Here is a 23339-nt window from a genome sequence, read left to right as displayed (position 1 = left end):
ATTGACTCATTTTGAGGAGACTGTGGTAACTGAGTAGCTCGACCCCACCCTCACAAAAAGAAGGGGCAGGAAAAGTCCCAGCCCTCAAGCAGTTTATGTATATAAATCAGAACATACAAGACAATTAGAAGGTAGTCTTAGAGTTTTGAGGGCACTGGTTTCTAAAAGGGATTAAGAAAAGTCTTCTAAAGAAAGTGGTGCTTGAACTAAATCATAATAAAAGAGATTCCAAGACAAGAAAGTTGTTAGCAAAAGTATTGGACTTGCAGGAAACACCAGTATATAAACATTGGAATAGAATATGGACTATTGCATACAATGAGCAGCAAGTAATCTCACCATATCATCCAGTATTTTTAATAGATCTTCAAGATGTAAAGAGCACATACATGTGATTTCACTGGATCCTCACAACAACCTTGTGAGATTGGGGCTATTATCACTCATTTTAAAATGAAGAAACCAAGGCTGAGAGAGGCTGCATAACTTGCCCAGGGTCACAGTTAGTATCAAATTCAGATCCTTCTGACTCCAAGGTCAGTGCCCTAGCCTCCATGTCACCTAGCTTCCAATATGCAAACCAGGAGACTAGACATTTAATAAATGCTTGTAGATCATCCAATCAGATCCTGTATTTTTTTATTTGCTTAAATATGTATTGTCTAGGTATACAGATGGAGGAAGGGAATATCTCATATAATGAGGAAAATCTTAGGTCTATTTCATTAGAGCCCCTTTAATGAAGTGCCACTGTCTAGGACTTGTGCCTCATTTTCTTTAATTGTATGATGGGCAAATTTAGATCCCACAATTTCCACCATCCTTACCTCTATGAAGCCTTTTCTTTTCCAGGCTAAATAATCTTGATTCTATCAATTCCTCCTCCTAAGGCATGACACTGTGACCTCCTTATTATCTTCCCTTGGACACACTCAGGGCTCATCAATATTATTTCAAAAATATTCCTTATAAGCTCTAAGACTGCATAATAAGCAGAACAATTATCTTGTTAGTTCTGGACATTTTGCTTTTTTAAAAAAAATTCACCATGAGATTATGTTAGTTTTTTTTTAGGGTTTCCACAATACATTATAATTCCATCTTGTCCTTGAGAAATATATTTTGTAAATCAATGTGTGTTTTTTATTTATTGCTACAATTGTCATCCTTTAGGATTTAGCCAGTTTTCTAGTCTGTCAAGGTATGCATGGATCCTCCCTCTGTTACCTGAGTGGGATATTCCCTCTTAAAATTCCTAGTGAAGTCCTCTCAGGGTTAAAAATCATTAAAACAAAACACACTATTATTCTTAGACTATTCTTAGAAGAAAGAAGGAAAGAGACCTTACATTCCAAGCCAGGTACTCTCCTGATTCTGTTAGGGGGGAAATAGTGACAGACCTTGCATTTTTTAGTTAGTCACCTATTTGATGATAAAACTATCCTCCACATACCCAATGTATTAGCTAAACTTTCCATGTTTGTATCTTTGGTGAGTATGCTATTGATGCTTCTATTAAAGTCAATGAAAAAGATATTTAAAAAAACAACACAAGGCCACAAATTGTCTGGGGGCTCTTTACTGGTGACCTCCTAAGCAGACATTGATCCATTAATCAATACCCTTTGTGTCTATCCAGTCAACCAGTTAATTCATCCAGAATACCCTGCCTTTTAGTAACCAGACTGGTGCAAAGGAAACTCGATGAGGATGCCGCATTCCAATCTGTCTTGGTCCTTCTCTAAATCCCCAGGTCAATCCAATTGACTTTACAAATACCCAAGGATGGAGTGTGGTCCAATGAGCTTTGCAACTGGAGTTTTCTCTCTTACAATTAGCCAAAAACAGTAGAGAGATCTGTGGGGAATTCATTTTATGATATGACAAGCTATGTATTTTTATACATTTGTATAAAACGTATGCATATGTATTTTATACATTTATTCGGTGCTGCTTCATGCATACAAATCACTTGTCTTACCACAATCCATGACAGAGGTAATACAAACATATTTGGAGTCAAAAGACCTGGATTAGAATCCTGGTTCTGCTTCTTCTACCTATGAGATCTTGAGTGAATCACTTTATCCTTCTGGGCTTCAGTTTTCTTTTCCATAATATCAGGCTAGATGATTTCTGAGGTTTCTTCCAGTTGTAAATTCTAGGATTTCATCAATAAGGTATTCTCTTCACCAATAAAGATTTCAAAACTCATACTCCTTAATATAAAATTTCATGAGTTACTGTGGCAAAAGCATGTATCACTTGATTGCTAAAGCAATGACTGTCTCTATGGTTGGTTTGATTAGTCCTTCATTGACCAGGAGATAACTAAATACTTTCCATTTGGAAGGACCAATGAACTTAAATATTTCCCTATTTCACAAAAAATATTCAGAGAAATTAGATATCTTGGACATATTTGCTCAACTTATAAATTTAGAGCCAGGAACTTGCCGAGGTCTTGTAATTCCAAGGCTTGCTCTCTTGCCACTATTCCAAATTGCTTCATTCTGTGACGTGTCAACAGAGTAACATTTCTGATAAAATTAGCACAGCTTCCTATAACCTATTCATGCTGCAATCAGAAATTGTTCCTGATCCACGACCAAAAAAAATATGATGTGATAGCCCAAACACAAATGTATTTTTAGAATTACAGGTGACACTAAGGAGAAATGATTTGGATACAAGTATCAACCCTTCATAGAACTAGAATAAAGTCTCTGTTACCTAATGAGGACACAGAAAAATTTAGAATCCTGGACCCTAGTCTTAGTTCCTCTACTAAGCTCTGCGTGACCTCAAAAAATAGAAATACATCATAACCATTTATAAAGTATATATTTTGAGCTGAATCCTGTTCTAGGACTAAGGGAAACAAAAATCTTAGCTATAAATATAGTCTCTGTCCACACTATAGTGTAGTAAAGAGAAAATCTCAATGTTGATAGATAGAATTTCCAGTGTTTCATGGTAAATTAATGAAAGATTTACCTATGTGATTGTTACTGATAGAAAGGTGGAGAGTTGATGATGGGAAGAAAAGACTTTAGTTGAGAATTAGCGTAGCTAGTGGATACACTATTGGCCTTGGATTCTGGAGGATGTGAGTTCAAATTCAGCCTCGGACACTTAACAATTGCTAGCTGTGTGACCTTGAGCAAGTCACTAAACCTGATGGCCTCACATCCAGGGCCAACTCCAGTAGTCCTGACTCATATTTGGCCACTGGACCCAGATGGCTCTGGAGAAGAATGTGAGGCTGGTGACTTAGCACAGATTTCACTCAAATCCAATTCATGCACTTGTAATGACATCACCTCCCCTCTTCTTTGAGAACAAAGGACAAACACGATTAAGTTGAAAATTGAAGAATGAATAGGACTTTAGCAAACAAAGAAAGAATCTTCAGTCACATTCTTTTTAAAATGAAGAAGTTGGACTTGATGAACTCTTAAGTATTGTTCCTGGTCTGAAATTCTATGAGTCGATGGAGAATATTCAAAAGAGCATAAACAAGATGGTGAAAGGTCACAAGTGATAGCAGAGGATTAGTCAAGGAACTGGACATGATTATATAAACAGAAATTTTTGTGATAAAGGGAAGGCAGCAAGAAGGAGGTACAATGGTCATCAGAGTATTTTTAAATGATGCCTTAAGGAAGGGGGAAAATAAGACTGACTGTGTTCAGTCTCTGATGTTAGAAACAGAAGTAATAAGTAGAAAAGGCAGGGAGGCAGGCTCAAATGTTGATATACTAAGGGAAAACTTCCAATCCAATAAAGTAAGTTGTGCAAAAATGGAACAGCCTTCCTCAGAAAGCCCTCCTTCCCTACTAAGGGTCTTCAAACAAGCTCTAGAAGTTACTTCACTGATATGTTATAGAAGGGATCTTGATGAGGTCTGGGTTAGACTTTGAGGCACCTTTCAAATCTGAAGTTTGTGCTTCTGTGTTAAATTTGGGCCACTGGAAAAAACGTGCTAAACAAATACCTTTGGGAGTCCTTCTGTGATTAAAAAAAATGCCCATGTTTGCAACAATAGAGTTTAATACAGAGTAGTCAGGTGTGACTACAGGTGCACCTGTGAAATGCAAACTGGTAAACTTGTACTATAGTCCTTTAGCAAGCACTTGAATAATTTGGCCAAAAAGAAAAAAAAACAGTTCTGTAAATAGTTCCATAAAATAGTTCTGTAAAATCTCTGAGAACAGAGCCCAAGGCCCTTACCACATTCCTCTTAAGCAAAAATTAGTTGGTTCTTGTCTTTCTTTATCGAAGAAGACCAAAATGATATCATTATGTTTGAGACAAATTACATTATGTCCTACTATGGCTCATTAGACCAAAACAAGCTTGGAATGCTCTAGCACAGGTTGGGTACAAATAGTCCATGTGAACACCTGGGTTGGGGACTCTAAACTTACATATGTCATGCTTCTTTTCAATTCTCCCTTGTTCATAGAGTGCAGTCCCCTCATCGATGAGGGTTTGACACACTGGGTGGTCCCATGCCATTGCCACCACAACTAGGTAATTATTAAGTATCTGAGGCATATTTGAACTCAGGTCCTCCTGATTCCAGGGTCAGTGCTCTATCCACTGCACTACCCAACTGCCCCCTTGACCTTAGTCTTTATGGATAAAAAAGAAATCATTCTTTGAAGTTGACACTGTAAGGCTTAATAATGGCTCAGGGTCAAAGTAAAAGCTTCCATGAAATATGATTCTATAATAATCACTAGAATCATAGATTACAAGACCAAGAAGGGACTTCAAGATATCTTTCAGTTCAACTTTACCATTTTACTGATAAAGGAACTAAGGTAAACAGAAGGGAAGTAATTTGTCCAAAGTCACAGAATGAATCAATAGGGGACCTGGAATTAAACTTTGAATTCATGATACTATTTCCAATTGCACTATTCTAAATCTGAATCTATTAGTTTTGAGATTCAAGCTAACCTAGCTGGGGGATTGAGGGAAAAACTAAGCTAGGGGCAGAATTTAAAACAAAAATTCAAAAATTACTAAATAGTTAAACAAGGTTTAGATAAAACATAATGATAAAACATAATATCTGCTATTATGGAAAGGGATATAATACTAACACTGAAACACTGAAAAAAATTGAAAGTAAAGTCATGCTAAGTTCATTAAGGATGTGAATCCTAAATTTGAGATAAGATTTGAATGAAAGGGTAGTTCATTGGCTAAGGGAACAATCTGGGAAAGGTTTGATGAGGAGATGGTATTTGAATCAGGGTTTAAAAGGATAGAAAGTAGGGGGCGGTTAGGTGGTACAGTGGATAGAGCACCAGCCTTGGTGTCAGGAGGATCTGAGTCCAAATCCAACCTCATACACTTAATAATTACCTAGCTGTGTGACCTTGGGTAAGTCACTTAACCCCATTGCCTTGCAAAAACAAACAAAAAAAAGCAAATGTTCACAGAGTAGCAAACTGTTAGGCTTATAATACAGGATTTCAAACTATGAAATTGATTTTTAGCTTAACATAGGAGCATCGTGTGGCCTTTGTTATATTCAATTAAAATTTTTCTGATGCTTTGAGGTCCAAAAGTTCCATAAACAACACAAGTGTGTGGTTCTCCGCTGCTGTTTCCAATCAAACTGAGAATTCACTTGTCATTATAGTGCCCAATAAATATAATGAAATAAGATCTTATTGGTTTGGAAAGATTAGTAAATGGAATATTCTGGTTAATTGAGAATCATTAAATGTGGCAAACATAATAACTTTCAATGACTTGGATAGAAATGCTTAATATTAAAATCATGCCTCATACTTTGTTAATTATTTTAGTTTATTGCAAGGTTAAATTTAGGGCCACCCATTCACCTGACTACTCTGTATTAAACTTCCAATATCTGCAAATCACTGTACTGATTTGATGATAATAGAATATGTGTAGACTCATAAATTTAAGGCTAAAAGAGAATCTTAGAAATCATCTAGCCTGAGACCCAGAAATCTTAAGTGATATACCCAAGATCACATATCTAATAAGTAGCTGAGCAAGACTTAGAAACTCAGGTCTTCCAATTTCAAACCCAGAGTTCTTTCCATTATATTAGTTTTTTTTATTTTTTTATTTATTTATTTTTTGCAAGGCAGTGGGGTTAAGTTGCTTGCCCAAGGCCACACAGCTAGGTAATTATTAAGTGTCTGAACTTAGGTACTCCTGACTCCAGGGCTGGTGCTCTATCCACTGTGCCACCTTATCTAACCCCCATTATATTAGTTTTGAAAGTATTTTTGTCAAAACATTAAAGCTTCCTTGCCTTCCTGCATGTAGATAGATGAATAGCTGAACAAACTAAGACTCGAGAGAAAGTTGCCCAAAGATACACTGCTTAATGACTGAGTATATATAGATACCACCAAATCTCTTGACTAGAGTCTGATGTTATTATAATAATATAAATTTAGATTCGACTTTTTAAGGTACAAAGAATTCTAGAGGTTATCTAATCCAGTTTTGTTCCCCATGTGGAAATTTGCTCTAAGTCATAGATAGCTGGACAAATGAACAGATGAATGATTGGATGGATAGATGGATAAATGAATATATGGATATCCCTGAAAGATGATCATACAACTCCTCTAGAGACCTTTCCAGTGACACTCACTCCAAATTATTCTGTGCCTAACTTATTTGGACATGGTTGTTTGCATTTTGTCTCCCACTTTAGAGTAGGAGCTCCTTAGAAGCAGAAATTGGCCTTCCTTTCCAGTGCCTAGCATATAATAGGCATGTAATAGATGTTTACTGATTGATTTACCATAGAATTTGGCAATTGGTTTTCTACTCTTGCAAGATGAAAAGTAATTCTAATTCCTCTACTACATGATGGATGTTCTTCCCCTCAAAAATGTGGACAGTTCCTAAGTCTCCCATTTTCTTTTCTCCAGATTAAATATTCCTTATTTTTTCTACTGTTCCTCATTTAGCAGTTTTACAGCTTCTCCTCCTAGTCATCATCCTCTTTGAATACTACAATTGTTCATTGATCATGTTCAAGATATGGCCCTCTGGAGCAAAACATGCCATTCCACATGTCATCTGGATAGTTTGGGGAACATAAAAATGAGGAAACATGTAAACTGTTTTCAAATACTCCAAAGGTTGACTATCATGGGGGAGGTGATCAGACTTTCATCCTGAAAGAGATCTAGGATTAGAGGGAGAGAGAGATATATAGAGATAAATTTCAGCTAATACAAAGCAAGATTTATTATTTTTTTAATATAGAGTAGTCTGGAAATATCTTACAACAAATACTTACTGATTTGAACTGAAACTACTAAATATAAAGAATTTGCAATCTTCCCACTACTAATCATGATTCATTAGTTCCTGATAGGTAATGAGCTTGCCTTCAACAAAGGTATTCATGAAGACGATAGCTGACCATTCCTACAAAGAAGACTCATATATCAAGCAGAACATTGGACAAGATGACCTCTTTTTTTTAACTCCAGAATTTTATTATTTATACAACATGGGCAGGCATTTAAATAATAAAGTACAAAAATAGATTAATTTATTAATCATTTATTTAAATGATTAATAAATTAATGTATTGATCATTTTTTAATTAAATTAAGGTTTCCTGTTTTTAGTCACTCCCTTCCTTTAAGAAGTCTTCTTGACTCTTCAAATGAAAGTGATCTGTCCCTCGTTAAATTTTTAATAGCATTTGCCTGTACATCCCCTTTGTTTTTCTCTCAATTTCTTTGGATTTTAGTTATTCGCATACAATATTTTGCTAAAAGTGACTATAAACTTTTTGAGATAAGGGCCTGTGTCTTGTTTATCAGTACAGTACTTTGTAGACAGTGAGCATTTAACAAATTTTAAGAACTGAATTGTCTCCCCAATGAGAACTCTCTGTGGGCCTCCTATTTTTCTCTTCAAATCCTCATTAGGCCTAGGCTTTCAAGGACTCCTTTATAGAAATTTCTCCCCATTAAGCATTTGTTTAGGAATTAAGCATTCTCTAGGAAATCAAGGAGGGTGGATTTTGGCAAAGTCTATTCATAAACAAATTAAAAATTAACATTCTATTATGGAAATGCAGACCCGCCATTGCTGGTGAGTCTGGGATTATGCTCCCTTAAAAATGGTTATATAATTTTGTCAAAAACTAAACAAATAAACAAACAAATCAATCCTTGTCAACTTAAATATGGCAGGACAAAGAAAACTAAGTTTGAAATCAGAAGAGCTCAGTTTTAATCCTGGCTTTTCAAGATACCAAATCTCTCTGGGACTTCAGTTCTTGAATTCCTTTAAAATGAAAGGACTGGACCAGATGATCTTACAAGTCTGCCCAGGTGCCCTTTCCAGTTAAAGGTCCCTTTTGAGTTTTAATTGTATGATCCACTATCCAGGAAAGCTTTGAATTTTCCCCAGTTCTCTCAGCGGTAGAAGTAATTAAATCAGTGTCACCTTCCCTGATCTTACTGTACCACACATATTCCCAGGAGACAAAAACCTGAGATCCTACTTTTCAAATCCTTCTTACTCACAAAATAACCTAGGACTTCCCAGGAGCATTTTTCTACAAACTTAAATGCAAGTGTGATCAGAACATAAAAGCAAACATTTAAAAAGATTGTGACTCCGCCTTAAAGTTTGGAATTCTTTGTTGTTTTTTTTTCCCATGTGGAAATTCTTGTCTAATATTCATGAATAAATTTTAAACTTAGGAAACAAGGAAAGCCTCTGACATGTATAAATGTAGTAGCAGAAACAGCAGAGAGATTGGGTTTAGAGTCTCAGCTCTCCTATTAACATGCTATGCTGCCAGTGAGTCACTTCCTTTCTCTAGCCTTAGTTTTCAGATCTATAAAAGAAGGAAAATGAATTAGATTCTCTTCTAATAGAAAATTCTGTGATTCTGATAGCACTCTAAAAATTAAGAATATACACAATTCCATTATGTCATACAATTAATTTTTTTTCAGACTGGGTATTTCCCCTTGAGGGAATAGTTTGGAAGAGGGCAGGGGGAAAGAAAAGAATTGAAGGAGTACCAAAGGGAAGGAAAAATGCAGATAGTGACAATTATTAATGAGTCTACATGTGAACATCCTTATCTTAACCAACTTATGATTAACACATTCAAATGTATCTGGATCTGCTCATCCAAGATCAGAACATTTGTAAAAGAACCAATTCTTCATCATTCTGAACATAAAAATAGTTCCAGCTCCAATCATTAGGGGTCATTTAGAATTAACCTGCCTACCTTCTGGGTAAGGCTGATGTCCCAGACTGCAATTACATGAGCTGTTTCATTTCCAAGGACTGGAACAAGATTGAGATTTGCTGTAAGGATCTAAAAAAAGAACTGACATGTATGGCCTGCAGAAGATCTATTATTCCTTCTTAGGTGCTTCTCCCATTTGGATCTTGCTGGTGGATTCTCAGAAGGCTGTCACCTCAGGATCTAAGGGACTTGGTAGGGTCAAACTCTTAATGCTATAGCTCATGAACCCATCCCAGTCAGCTACATAGAGATGGAGTCACCTGAAAGCTAAATTGAAATCCCACCTGATACTAGCTAAATGATCACTTAAACACTGTCTCAGTTTCCTCATTTGTAAAATAGAGATGATAATAATAATAATAATAATAATAGTGCTGACCTCCCAGAGTTGTGGTAAAGCTATAAATGAGATAATATATATTTCTAAAGTATTTTGCAAAACTTAAGGCTCTATATAAATCCCAGCTATGATTGCTGTTATTCAACTTAATTGACAGTGCTGTCCCAGGGAGCATCTCAATGACATTACTCTGGTTGGGATCATTCAAGTAACTTGTTCATAGTTCACCTGGTATGGTTGAATTTTTACAGTTTGCTCAACTCCTTTCCTTTTCTTTCTTTCTTTCTTTCTTTCTTTCTTTCTTTCTTTCTTTCTTTCTTTCTTTTTTTTAGGTTTTTGCAAGGCAATGGGGTAAAGTGACTTGCCCGAGGCCACACAGCTAGGTAATTATTAAATGTCTGAGGCCGGATTTGAACTCAGGTCCTCCTGACTCCAGGGCCAGTGCTCTATCCACTGCACCACCTAGCTGACCCTTAACTCCTTTTCTTAACCAAGGACCAAGCTTTCCAGGACTCTTTTATAAACTTCTCCTCATTAAGCATTTGCTGTATCTAGCAAATCAAGAAGGGTGGATTTTGGCAAAATCTATTCATAAACAAACTAGAAATTAACATTCTATTGGGAAAGGGACCCACTGCTGGTAGATCTTGGATTATATTCACATCCAAATGGTTATACAATTTCATCAAGAAGACATCATTTTATAAAATTTTCATGGGTTACCTTGTGCTTGCAAAAGCTTTTCACAACCCAAAAACAATAAAGGAAAGGAAAAGAAACTCAGTTCCTGAAAAGATGCATAAAAAATTCACAGAGCTGGAAAAGAAGAAGTTCTGGAAAACTGCTAGGAGCTAGAAGATCATGAATTCAGGTAGAGGTAGAACTACACAAAGGAAGGGGGCTGGACACTAGGAGTGAGTCTATTAGTGGTTTTCCTCACAAAATATTGAGACAAGTTCTGTTTTGTTACCCAAACTCCAGACTCCAGACAATAATCTTTTTTTTTCCCTTTTACTCCTGCATAGTAGCTTGAAACATTTTTTGTTTACCACACATGGAAAGTCTATTTAATTTTCCTCAAATAAGAAAATTACTATGATCTTATAAAGAAGCATTAAAAACAGACCTTTGATGTCAATATATTGAGAGGAAACAATTGAGGGAGGTGAGAAGACAAATATTCCCATCTATCCAAGAAAAATAGACATGTCACTAAGGTGTTTTGCTAGTATACTATCTCTAGTTGAGATCTCAAGAGCTTAAAAAAATAGAATCACAGATCCTTTGATACAACTTCTCAGAGCAAAAAATGTAGATTGATTTATAAAGCAAGTCAATAGGACAAAGAAGGGGACAAACAGAATTATTTCAACAACCCCTCCAGGTCCCTTACCCACCCAACTACTAGGGAAAACACAGGAGATAAGTATAATAGCTATGTTCAAGTATATGAAGGGCTTCCATGTGGAAGAGGGGTTGGATTCTTAATGTTTGGTCACAGGAAACAGAACTAGAAGCAATGAACAGAAGTAGATTTGTTGTTATTTTTTTTAAATCTTTTCAAAAATTAGATATATCCATAAGTGGCATGGAATGACTTAGAAGATATTGAGTTCCTTTTGTTCTGCTGCTTCTGCCACAGCATAGCTAAAGGGGAAATGTTTAATATGATTGCACATGTATAACCTATATTAGATTGCTAACCAAGGGAAGGAGAACTATTTGGAACTCAATATAAAAAATGAATGTTGGAAATTGCCTTTACATATAAGTGGAAAGAATAAAGGAAGGAGAGAGACAGACAGAGAGAGAGAGAGAGAGAGAGAGAGAGGGAGAGAGAGAGAGAGCTGGAAAGCGGGAGAGCGGGAGAGTGGGAGAGAGGGAGAAGAGAGAAAAGAGGTCTTCAAACTGAAATTCAGTGATCATTTGTCATTAAGAGGTAACTAAGAGTTATCTAGATTTCCTCTTGCTCTCAAATCCTGTGACTCCAAAAATCTAGGAGTGGTAGTAAAGTGAAGTACACTTAAAATCTCTGTCCTTGTATACTCTTTTCATGTGAGAGTTATCAATTGTAGATTCTATGTAATCAATCCGCTAGCTAGTTAACAATAGAGTGTGAAGCTGAGATCCCATCTCTTAAATTTTGCAATTGAAGGTAAATTAAGGACAAATAGGAAGGCAACCTACTTCAACTCAATTCAAAAGATATTCATTAAGTTCTTATTATAGACAATAAGGTCCTAAGTTAGCCAATGGGAATACAAAGAAGAAAAATAGCAGGACTTCTGCACTTAAGAGATTTGTTATCTATTAAAGAGAAGTGATAAATACAATACAGTGAGACTAAGTGTATAAGAGGGATCAAATGCATAGACTGAGAGATTAAAGAAGTATCAATTTTGGACTGGAGGAAGTGGGAGAAATTAAGTAAAGCATTATGAAATTGGCATTTGACCTAGACCAGGAGGGAAAACATATCAGTATTAGCTAAATACAGAAGACGTTTTGTTTCAGACAAAGGGGAAAAACAATCATAGGGAAAAGAAAAGGGTTTGGGAATATCTAGTGTTCCTTTATGGTTGAAATGCCTGGAGACATGAAATCAGTTGAGAAACATGTTATGATTGTGAAGGATCTTGAATGTGAGATTTATGACATTTTTGGTAATTCAACCCCCCAAAATCTCAGGGATTGGAAAAGACTTAAGAAATCATGGAATTGGGGCAGCTAAGTAGCACATTGGATAGAGCACTAGGAGTGGAGTCAGGAGGACCTGAATTCAAATCCAACCTCAGATACTTAATAATTACCAAGCCATGTGACCTTGGGCAAATCACTTAACACCATTGACTTCCCAAACCAAAACAAAGCAGAAATCATGCAGTCCTGTCAATTCCTGAACAGGTGTCTCTTCTATAGCATCTCCAATAAGTGTTCAACCAAACACTGCTTGGCCACTGCAGAACTGGGAAACTCTCTCCCTTGGGATCTCTTTTGACCATCTCTATTTGGTAGGAAGATAATCTCTATAAGAAGAAGAAGAATAATTCTATCATTCTACATCTTCCTCCTCCCTCCCATTGTGCCTAACTAAGCCTTTCAGGGACAAATAATAGAACAAATCTAATCAAATCATCTCCAAGACAACCTTGAAAGCAACTTTTAAGCCACTACCAAGTCTTCATTTCTCCAAATTAAGCATCCTCTGTTTTTTGGTCAACCAGAGGATGTGATGTTGAGTCTAGAGCCTACTTGCCTTCTTCTGGATACATTACAGTCTATCAATGGTTTTCCTAAAATATGGGGCAAAGGTGTCCCTGACACCCACCTAAAACACCATACACCAGTTGTTCATCTCATCCAGGCACTATGACTGAACTATGACCTACCTTGTTCTGGACACTAGGCTTCTCCCTCTATATGTATGTATATATGTATATATTTATATATGAATATATTTGTATATGTAAAAATATGAATATTTATATATGTAAAATTTCTTCCCATCAATTTTATTTCTTTGCTGCCATAGCTCACTTGTTGACAGTCATGCCAATTCCCACAATCCCCTCAAGAAACTAAAAACAGTTAATACATTAAAATAAGCCCTTTTGGTACATTAAGCAATTTGAATCTCACAAAAGTAGTAAGAGGGAGGAAATACACATAATTTACAAATAAAAAAGTTGAGAGCCATAGTGCTTAAGTGAATTGCTAGACATTATAAAATTTTAGTAAGTGGTCGAGCAAGGACTAGACTCCCAGTTCCGCTAATTCGGCTGTTTCTACAGTAGGAACAATGCCTCTTTTATGGTAAAACCTTACTAAAGGCAAGGTGACTGCTAATAATAGCATTTATAACTAACTTTAAGGTTGGCAAAGCACTTTACAAATATTATCTCATCTGAGCCCATGCAGGTGGTTATTAGTACCCCTCAGAGGGTACTAGAGGCAGAGAAGTTAAGTGACTTGCCAGGGGTAACAGCTGGTCAATGGATAAGACAAGAATTGAACGCGGATCCTCCTGAATCCAGACTGTACCACTCTAGCCACTGCACACTTAGCCGCCTTCCTGAACTCAGGGTGACAAAGCTTTGCTGCCCCTCCCCCTCCTGCAATCCCAAATACCGCATCTTGGGTTATCCCTGGTATTTCTGTACAGTTTTTCAAAAGAATTCCCTGGAATTAAAATGGACATTCCCTTCGGGGGTGGGGTCTGGGAAGAGGAGAAGCAGCTCATTAAACTTCAAGTCTCTTTTTCCTGGGAAGCCTTTCTAGATAAATCAAAGAGCAGCTCCTCCCAAACAAATCTGAAGTTCACTCAAGACTTTTCAAACTCTGGTAGATCTTATTGCATTCTGCAGTCCCCAAACGAGAGGCAAACAGAAAACGTTTGCAGAAACCTTAGAGTCAGGTTAGATTACTGCATTTCTGTGAATAGCAAACTGGTGAGAGCTGCTGGTGTCGGTAGGAAATAGCCAGGAACTTGCCAGAAGTTTAGTCTTGAGAAGCAGCATCGCCCCAGCATCCTTCTGCTAACCTAGAGGTTGGGAAGGGAGAGAGTTACCTGGAGGGGTCTCTAGCATCAGTTTCTCCTTCTTGGCTTTCTTCGGCTTCATCTCTTTTTTGGCTGGCTTGACTTTGGGGGGCTGCCGCCGGTCTTCTGGGCGCCCCGGGTCCCCCGCTTCCTGTCGGGGCTGCTCTGTGGCAGTCTCCTCCTGGGGTTCCGGGAAGGCATAGTAGTGATCTCGGTTGAGGATCTCCTGGATATAATAATCCGGATCCTCCAGGGCTCTGCCCTGAGCCGCTTCCCCCAGCACAGCCAGGCTCAGCATCCAGAGGGCGAGCCCCAGAGGGGATGCCCAAGCGGCCCTTTCCCTCATCTCTCTCCAACTCGCTTCCTCTCTCTCCACTCCTTTCAAAGGGCGAAGCAGAACTTTCCCCACACCCCCAGCGGCCCACCCTGAACTCACCCCCCGCAGGCGGGGAGCCAGGGGCAGGGGCTGCCTGGGGAGGGGGCGAGGGGCGCCCCGAGGCTCGCTCCGCCTGCTGGGGACAAGTTTGCGCAAAAGAAGCGGCCGGGAAAGTTGTGAGCGGGCCCGCGGGCGGGGGCTGGGAGGGAGCCGGCGGGGCATGTGATTGTGGCCTGGGCCGGGCAGGCAGCGGCGCGCACCGGAGTGGGGAGGGAGGCGCAGGGGGGCCGGGCCCCGAGGGGCCTGGGGTGGGGCCGCGAGAGGGGGCGCCTTCTGGACAGGTGTGATGCCTCGGGGCCCCTAACTTCACCTTCCCAACAGACTGAGGGAGCCTGGCGCTGAGGAGGAGAGGGGAATGGGGGAGTCCCCACCTCTGGCAAAGGGGGGAATAGTGGACCCTTGCCCCGAAAATTCGCCCCTTGCCTGCCCCCTAGAAGGCTTGAGTTTCTGATGGTAGAGGTAAAAAGGGAAGAGGAGAGAGGCGGGCTCCTTTAGGGGGTGGAAAGGCAGTGGAGGAAGGTCTGGGGCCAAAGTCATCCTATCCTGGGGCACAGCTTAAGGGATGGGGCCTTAGGTGCCCTAAATGTCAGACTGTTCACAAACATTTTCCCCTCATTCTTCTTCAGAAGCTTGAAGGCGATCTACCCACTATTCGCATCTGCTCCCCAGTCATTCCTGGAAGGCAGCAGGAAAGGACCAAGCTCGTTCTACCCAACTGCAGAGACCTGTCCTAGGGGACCCTTAGTGAGGGAAGGATTTAATTGTCTTAAATGAGAACTAAGACTTTTGCCTTCATTGCTGTATGTCACATAATTTGCTCCTCATAACACTTTTAAGCTTAATCTTCATTATTAATATTTTCCATTTTACTTTCTTAAATTCACACAATCAACCAAATAAAATAAGCAAATTAAGCGAGTAAACCCTGATCTGGATTGTGCGCCAGTTTCTGAGATGGAAATGTTCACAAATGAAAATTTAACAAACCTGTTAGAGTTGGCTCCAACAAATCATATCCTGTAGTTGTATTACTGAGTACAAGAATCCATCTAAGGTATACCTGAATCTGAGTTATTAAAAAAAAGTTATAATACAATTTGTCTGCATTAGTAGTGCTCTTGGATAATGTTCCATTTGGGGATGCTGAGACCCCAGCTTGAAGTGATTTCTCTTTTCTTCTAGTTACTTATATTTTTATGTGCACTATAACTATTCTAGTACATTAATACAGAATTGCTGCACAGGGGCCCGTGGATTGATATCATTTAATAGTTATAGCTCTAGTCCTTTCCTCTGTTTTAAGCTCCAGTTCTGACTTTCCTACTGCCTATGAGGCATGGAAGAGTCTAGAAAAACTGTTAGGTCAAAGAACCTTACCCCAAAGATAGATCCTGATACTATCTGTGTGACCTCAAGCAAACTACTTTCTCTAATAATAATTAAAACCATTATTTATACAACTACTATTTGCCAGTTACTTTACAAATATTATTTCATTATATTCCCCACAACAACTGTTGGAGATAGGTGATATTATAATCTCCATTTTACAGTTGAGAAAATCGAGGGAAACAGGTTACAGAGCTAAGAAGTGGCTAATGTGGAATTTGCATTCAGTCTTCTGAATTCAGTTTAAACAACCATATTTCTGTGAGTCTTACTTTCTGTACCTGTAAGAATGAGGGGATTGGACTAGATCAGGAATTCTTAACTTTTTTTCTTTGCTTTGTGAATATCTTTGGTAATTTGATCAAGTCTGTGAACTCCTGGGGCAGGGGAGGTTCTCTAATTCAACCCCTTTGATTTTACACATGAGGGATCATATGCTTACAGATTTGTCCATGCAGTCTTGCACAATAGTGAATATATCAACAGAGTTCCAAATGTACCTATTGCTTGATTACTTTATAAAAAAAGAAAGCAATAAAAAGAGGGTTTCTGCAATCAATTCATTTCTCTTTCCTCTCATTCTCTTCTTAACATGCTCCAATATGACTTCTCATTTAATCATGTAATTGAACCTGCTCTCTCCAAAGTTACCAATGATTTCTTGATTGCCAAATGAAATAATCTTTTTTCAGTGTTCAGCTTTCTTCATTTCTCTACTTGTTATGGTACTGTTGATCATGCTCTTCTTGATTTTCTCAAGTTTTTCATGATGCTACTCCCTCCTGATTCTCTTTCTACAACTCTGACTGTTTCTTCTCATTTTTGCAGGTCCTTCAACCAGGCTGTGCTCATTGAGGATGTCCCACAAGACTATGTCCTGAGCCCTCTTTTCTCTTCCATCTATTCTGTTTCATTTAATGAGCACTTCAGATGCCATGAATTTCATTATCATTTCTATGCTGATTCTCATATATATTTATTCAGTCTTAACCTCTCTTCTAATCTCCAGATTCACACATCAAATAATTATTGAATATGACAAACTGGTTGTCCTATAAACATCCTAAATTCAGCATATCAAAAACTGGAACTTACCTTTCCTCCCTAGCTCTCCCAACTTCCTATTTTTCCTGTTACTATTAAGACCACCATCTTCTTTTTTCCCTATAGTTCAGATTTTTCTATTATGGTATACTGAAATGGTGATGTATTAAACATGATTGCACATGCATTGCCTATATCAGTTTACTTGCTATCAAGAGGAGGGGAGAGGGAAGAGAGGCAGGTGAAAAAAGCATGGAACTCAAAAGCTTACATAAAGATAAATGTTGAAAACTATCTTTGCATGTAATTGGAAAAATAAAATAACATTCAAAAAAAACCCCAAAACAAAGCACCACCATCATCCCAGTCATATATAGGCTTCCAACCTAGGTGTCATCTTTGACTCCTCTCTCACTCCCATATTCAATCAGTTGCCAAGTGATGTCAATTTTATCTTGATAACATCACTTCCCATATATATCCTCCCTTTTCTGTTTTGTCATTGCTCCTACCCCAACCCCTTATCACCTTATATATATGTTACTGCAACAGCCAGTTGGTTGATCTCCTATCCCTACTTCAGATCTCCCACCACTCCTGGTAAACCTCCACTCAACTATCAAATTGATCTTCCTATAGGAGAGAACAGATCATTCCAACCCCCCATCCCTCCATTCAACAATTCCAGGGGATCCCTATTACCTTCCTATCTTTCTGGAATTGAAAGTTTTTTGCCATCTTTCCTACTGCTACCTTTTTCATTTTTTCATACCATATTACCTCTACCCCCTGCCAATACTTTGTGGTCCAAGGATTAAAAAAAAAGCCATGGGCAAAGTAAAGTCTTTCACTGAATTGTATCCTAAATAGTAAATAGTGGGGCTTTATTTCCACAATATTTCCATCAACAAACATTTATGGTCTCCTTACTGTTTTTTACACAAAACATTCCATCTCCAAACTACCTATCTTTTTTTTATTGGCTGATATTCTCTCCATTCTCATCTCTATCTTTTGACTTCCTTGGCTTTTTTCAACACCTAGTTAAAATCCTACCCTCTACACAAATACTTTCGTATTCTTCTAATGTTAGTGCTTTGTCTCTGTTGATTATTAGTTGTCTCTCCATTTAGAAGTTGACCTCCTTGAGACCCAGCACTGTTTCTTGTTTTGTTTTCTTTGTATCATGGTGCCTTACAAATAGTAGGTTTTTATAAATGTTTGTTGACTATTAGATTATGATAAAAAAACCCAACAGATTTTATATGAAAATTCCATCTTATTGATACTAACATTTTGCCATAAGGCAATACAACATGATATGAATGCAATTTCTTAAGAAATAAAAGTGATTTTTACATATAGAGCAATGCTTCATATGAGAAGGTTACAAGAACCACTGAGGACAGAATAAAAGACTAAAAAGATGTCATCAAGGAATCTTATAATCAGAAAAGATGATAGACTGGGAATGTTCCAAGAATGAAGTATGACAAGTAAAGATCTAGAATCTAGAAAGCATACACAACATCAGAGCAAAGTGAGAAAGCTCTAAAGCACTCTGGATATTTGGAGAACTTTTAAGAAGACATGGGTCAGGTCAACTAGGTGGCTCAGTAGATACTATACCAGCCCTTGAGTCAGGAGGACCTGAGGTCAAATGTGACCTCAGACATTTAATAATTGCCTAACTTTGTTATCTTGGGCAAGTCACTTAACCTCATTGCCTAAAATAAATAAATTTTTTTAGGTTTTTGCAAGGCAAACGGGGTTAAGTGGCTTGCCGAAGGCCACACAGCTAGGTAATTATTAAGCGTCTGAGACCAGATTTGAACCCAGGTGCTCCTGACTCCAGGGCCGGTGCTTTATCCACTACGTCACCTAGCCACCCCATTAAATAAATTTTTTTAAAAAAGAAGACAAGGGTCAAGAATTTAACAGGTTGGTCAGGCATGCACAGATTATATTCTTCATTATTGAACAGAACTCACGATTTGATGAGATCATAAATCCCATTTGAGTATTTGAGTTGGATTTTTTTTGGCTCTGTTATCCCATAATATCAACAAGGGACTGTCTCTTTTTAGGCAGAATATATCCAAGGAAACAGAAGAAGGAAAAAAAACTGCACTTTGTGCTTTCTCTTACTAAAAATGAGACATCTTTCCTTCCTAATCTGAAAAAAAAGAATGATTGTCAAACTGAGTGAATCTTTGTTTTCCACTGGAATAAGGGAATGACTATCTTTATTTTGCTAACTTAATTCAATGACACCATAACTACAGATTCTGCTCTTTGAAATAACACATATCCATGACCTTTTAAGTAAAGGCAGCATTCAATATTTGGGATTGTCAACCTAGAATATAATATTATAGCTCCTCAAACATAATGGCTATTGAATTACATTTTTTTTGGTTGAAATCAGACTGCAAAATCAATAAAGTTTATTAGTGTCATGATTAAACTACAGACATGTCCTATTCCCAAGTATTAGGTAGGTATGTTGCTGATTCTTTTTTTTTAGCTCTTCAAAATATCAGAATCAAAAAGAAAACTGTCCAAGTTATATCATCCCACTTTTGAGATAGAAGGGACACCACCTGATCCAACTCCTTCAGCTTAACAATGTGGTATAGAGAGGTGAAAGAATGTACACACACAACCATACTCCACATAAGCACAAAGTTTGTTAGTGGCTGTAGAAGATTAGCACTTTAATCCCATGCTATTCTCCCCCCTCCCCCCTACTATATTGTAGAGGTTAGAACAGAATTAGACTAGCTCTATATTTAACTTATTTTCAAATCTCATTTAGTTAAACAATTTCGCTCCTTAAATATAGAAGCTGCCAATCTTCATTTTTTATATACCCAGTGCCTAAAAGTTCAAAATTTATAGTAGACACTTAATAAATGATATTGTCCATAATGTCAGAAGAATATAAATTGAAATTTCCAAGTACTTCATAGCAGAATACCTATAAATTAATTTTCCTATATAATAGCATTCAGAGATATCTCTATGCTGCTCTCAAATCATTTCTGATCTATTAATAACTTTCTATTTATTCAGTTCTAATTTCACTTAATTGTATGATATTAAGTTCAACTCTCTTCATCTTGTTCATAGGGATAGCATGAAAAGTTTCACCAAATGTTTTGTCAAAAATACTGATAATCTGAGACCATGGCATTCCTCTAATCTACTGGTATAGTAATCTAGTCAGGAAGGGAAATTAGGTTTTCTTGGAATGACTGACTTCATAAACCTATGTGATTGCCATTAATAAACATGACTTAAAATACAAAACCTAGATGAACACAATTATAAACACTTTTTCCACAAATAAAACCAGATCTAAATAATTGGGCAAACATATGATAAAAATGACAATTCTACCTAAATTAAATTACTTATTCCAATGCCATATCAATCAAACTATCAAAGTGTTATTTTTAGAATTAGAATAATTAGTTACAAAATTCATCTGGAGGAACATAAGGTTAAGAAAATCAAGAGAATTAATGAAAAAATGCAAAGGAAGGTAATCCAGCTGTTTCTAAACCAAACTAAATTATAAAATGGCAGTCATCAAAACTGGTACTGGCTATGAAATAGAGGAGTAGATCAGTGAATAGATTAGGCACAAAAGAAACAGTAGTAAATGATTATAGAAATCTACTGTTTGATAAACTCAAAGACTCCAGTTTCTGGACTAAGAACACTATTTGACAAAATACTATTGTAAATATTGGAGAATAGTTTGGCAGAAATTAGATATAGACCAGCATCTTACACCCTAGGCCAAGATAAAGTTGAAATGGGTACCAGATGCATACATAAAAGATGATACTATAAGCCAATTGGGAAGACAAGGAATAATTTATCTATCAGATCTATGAAGATAGAAGGAATTTATGACCATATAGTTAGAGAACAACATAAATTGCAAACTGGTTTATTTCAGCTAAACTTAATTTAAAAGATTGTACATAAAAATGATGCAAATGAGATTAGAAGGAATTCAGAAGGCTGGAAAACAAAATGGCTAATTGTAATTGCATTAAACCTAAAACAATTTTGCACAAATAAAACCAGTATAATCAAGATTAGAAGGTATAGAGAAAGATGGGAAACAAGTTTTACACCTAGTGTTTCTGATAAAGGATTAATTTTTAAAATATATAGAACTGAGTCAAATTTATAAGAATGCAAGTCATTTCTCAGTTGATAAATGGCCAATGGATATGAACAGGCAGTTTTCAGATGAAGAAATTAAAACTATCTAGAAAAATATAAAAATACTCTAAATCATTATTGATTTGAAAAATGCAAATCAAAACAACTCTAAGGTACCATACTTCACACCTATCAAATTGGTCAATATGACAAAAAAAAAAGGAAAATGAGCAATGTTGGAGGGGATGTTGGAAAATTGGGACACTAATGCATTGTTGGTGGAGTAGTGAATTGATCCAACCATTCTGGAGAGCAATTTGGAACTATGGTCAAAGGGCAATGAAATTATAGAGATCTTTTGCTTCAGCAATACCATTACTAGTCTATTTCCCAAAGAGTTCATAAAAAGGGGAGAAGATCCATATGTACAAAAATATTTATAGCTACTCTTTTTGTAGTGGCAAAGGGTTGGAAATTGGGAGGGGTGAAATGAGCAGAACCAGGAGAACATTGTATATATTAACAGCAACATTGTGTGATTATCAACTATTATAGACTTAGCTCTCCTCAGCAGAACAATGATCAAAGGACTTGTGATGGAAAATACCATCTACATTCATACAAAGTACTGTGGAATTTGGATGCAAAACAAAGTATGCTAGCTTCTATTTTTAAAACCTGATCTTTGATGAATTCTCTCTACATACACATTTATCCCTTTAGACAAGTTCTTTTTCTGCTTCATCAAAATGTATTGCTAAAATTTTTGAGTCACCTAAGTGACACGTTGGATAGAGCATTGGTCCTGGAGTCAGGAGGACCTGAGTTCAAATCTTAATACTTACTAGCTATGTAACCTTGAGTAAATCACTTAAACCTATTTCCTTGTAAAAATAAAACAAAAAAATCATTGTTAAAAATTTTCTCTATCTCTTGGACTATCTCTCCCTCTAGAATTTTAAGACACTGGAAGATAAATATTATTTCTTTGAACATTTTGATTTGTGCAATATATAGGCTACCCTTATAAATTTTGCTATTGGGGTGGCTAGGTGGCAGTGGATAAAGCCCCGCCCTGGAGTCAGGAGTACCTGGGTTCAAATTCGGTCTCAGACACTTAATAATTACCTAGCTGTGTGGCCTTGGGCAAGCTACTTAACCCCGTTTGCCTTGCAAAAACCTAAAAAAAAATTTTCTATTACTAATGCTATGATAGAAAATCACTTTCTCCATATATTCCCATTATTTCTACTTTTACAGTTAGTCCTTGCTGAGCAAATCATGACTAAAATATTAACTCCTTTTATTGTGTCCTAAATTTTTTAAATAATAAAATTATTATGACAAGTAATGCTGTGGTTTTTGGTTACAAGTCTTTTGTTGAATTATTACAAAATGGAATACAAATTCTAGCATCTCAAATTATTGTAAAGGAAAATTCTTCAACTATATTATTTACCTGGTACCTCATAGTTAAATTCATTTTTCTTCTTTCTTTCTATTAGATTGGTGTATGTGTGATTTTGTGTGTCTATGCAGTTTTAGTATTTTACAAATTATCATGACTCTCACAGGGTCATTTTTGCTTACCAGCAGTGCAGTGTGTAACATCACTTTGGTTGTCTTTAAGGATGGAAGGCAGGAGAAGGGCTTAATTTCATTCTAGGATAAGGTTAAAGAGTCCATCTCTATATTAGCCTTGTAAAAGATCTGGAGCAAAGAAGGAAATTATCAATTTTTCTTTTTTCCAGACTACATAGTCTGTAGAGTTGAAGTCCCTTATCACTACTATATCTGTTTTCCAGGTTTATGATCTATTTTCCAGACTCTTAATCTATTTCCCATTTCTATCCAGGAGGGGGTCTATAAAATAATTTAATGTAATGTCACTTCTTTCTGTCCATCCATTAATGCTCTCTCAATTGGTCTCCATCACAATTTTATCTTCAAAATTAGTTATTTCATCATATGAGCATATCTACCAAATCATAAAATTAGAGAAGTGGGAACAAAACTAAATGGTCTCGTAATCCAACCCATACACAAAAGGAATCTCCACTATCACAAAGAAGACAAGTGGTCAACCAGTCTCTGTTTGAAAAATTTATTT

General features: G+C 36.9%; 1 protein-coding gene across 1 annotated transcript in view; it reads right to left on the bottom strand.

The window, feature by feature from the left end:
- CPXM2 (carboxypeptidase X, M14 family member 2) overlaps positions 1-14731 on the bottom strand; it is a 219341-nt gene extending 204610 nt beyond the window's left edge. Inside the window, exon 1 of the mRNA XM_074233422.1 lies at positions 14209-14731. Coding sequence (XP_074089523.1) covers positions 14209-14524 — 316 coding nt within the window. The 5' untranslated portion in view covers positions 14525-14731. The remainder of the gene's footprint in view (positions 1-14208) is intronic.
- Positions 14732-23339: the final 8608 nt, after the last annotated feature.

The sequence above is a fragment of the Macrotis lagotis genome, chromosome 4 (assembly GCF_037893015.1).
Source record: "Macrotis lagotis isolate mMagLag1 chromosome 4, bilby.v1.9.chrom.fasta, whole genome shotgun sequence".
Taxonomy (NCBI): Eukaryota; Metazoa; Chordata; class Mammalia; order Peramelemorphia; family Peramelidae; genus Macrotis; species Macrotis lagotis.
Note: the sequence above shows the minus strand (reverse complement) of the source record. Positions and strands in the feature narration are given on the sequence as shown.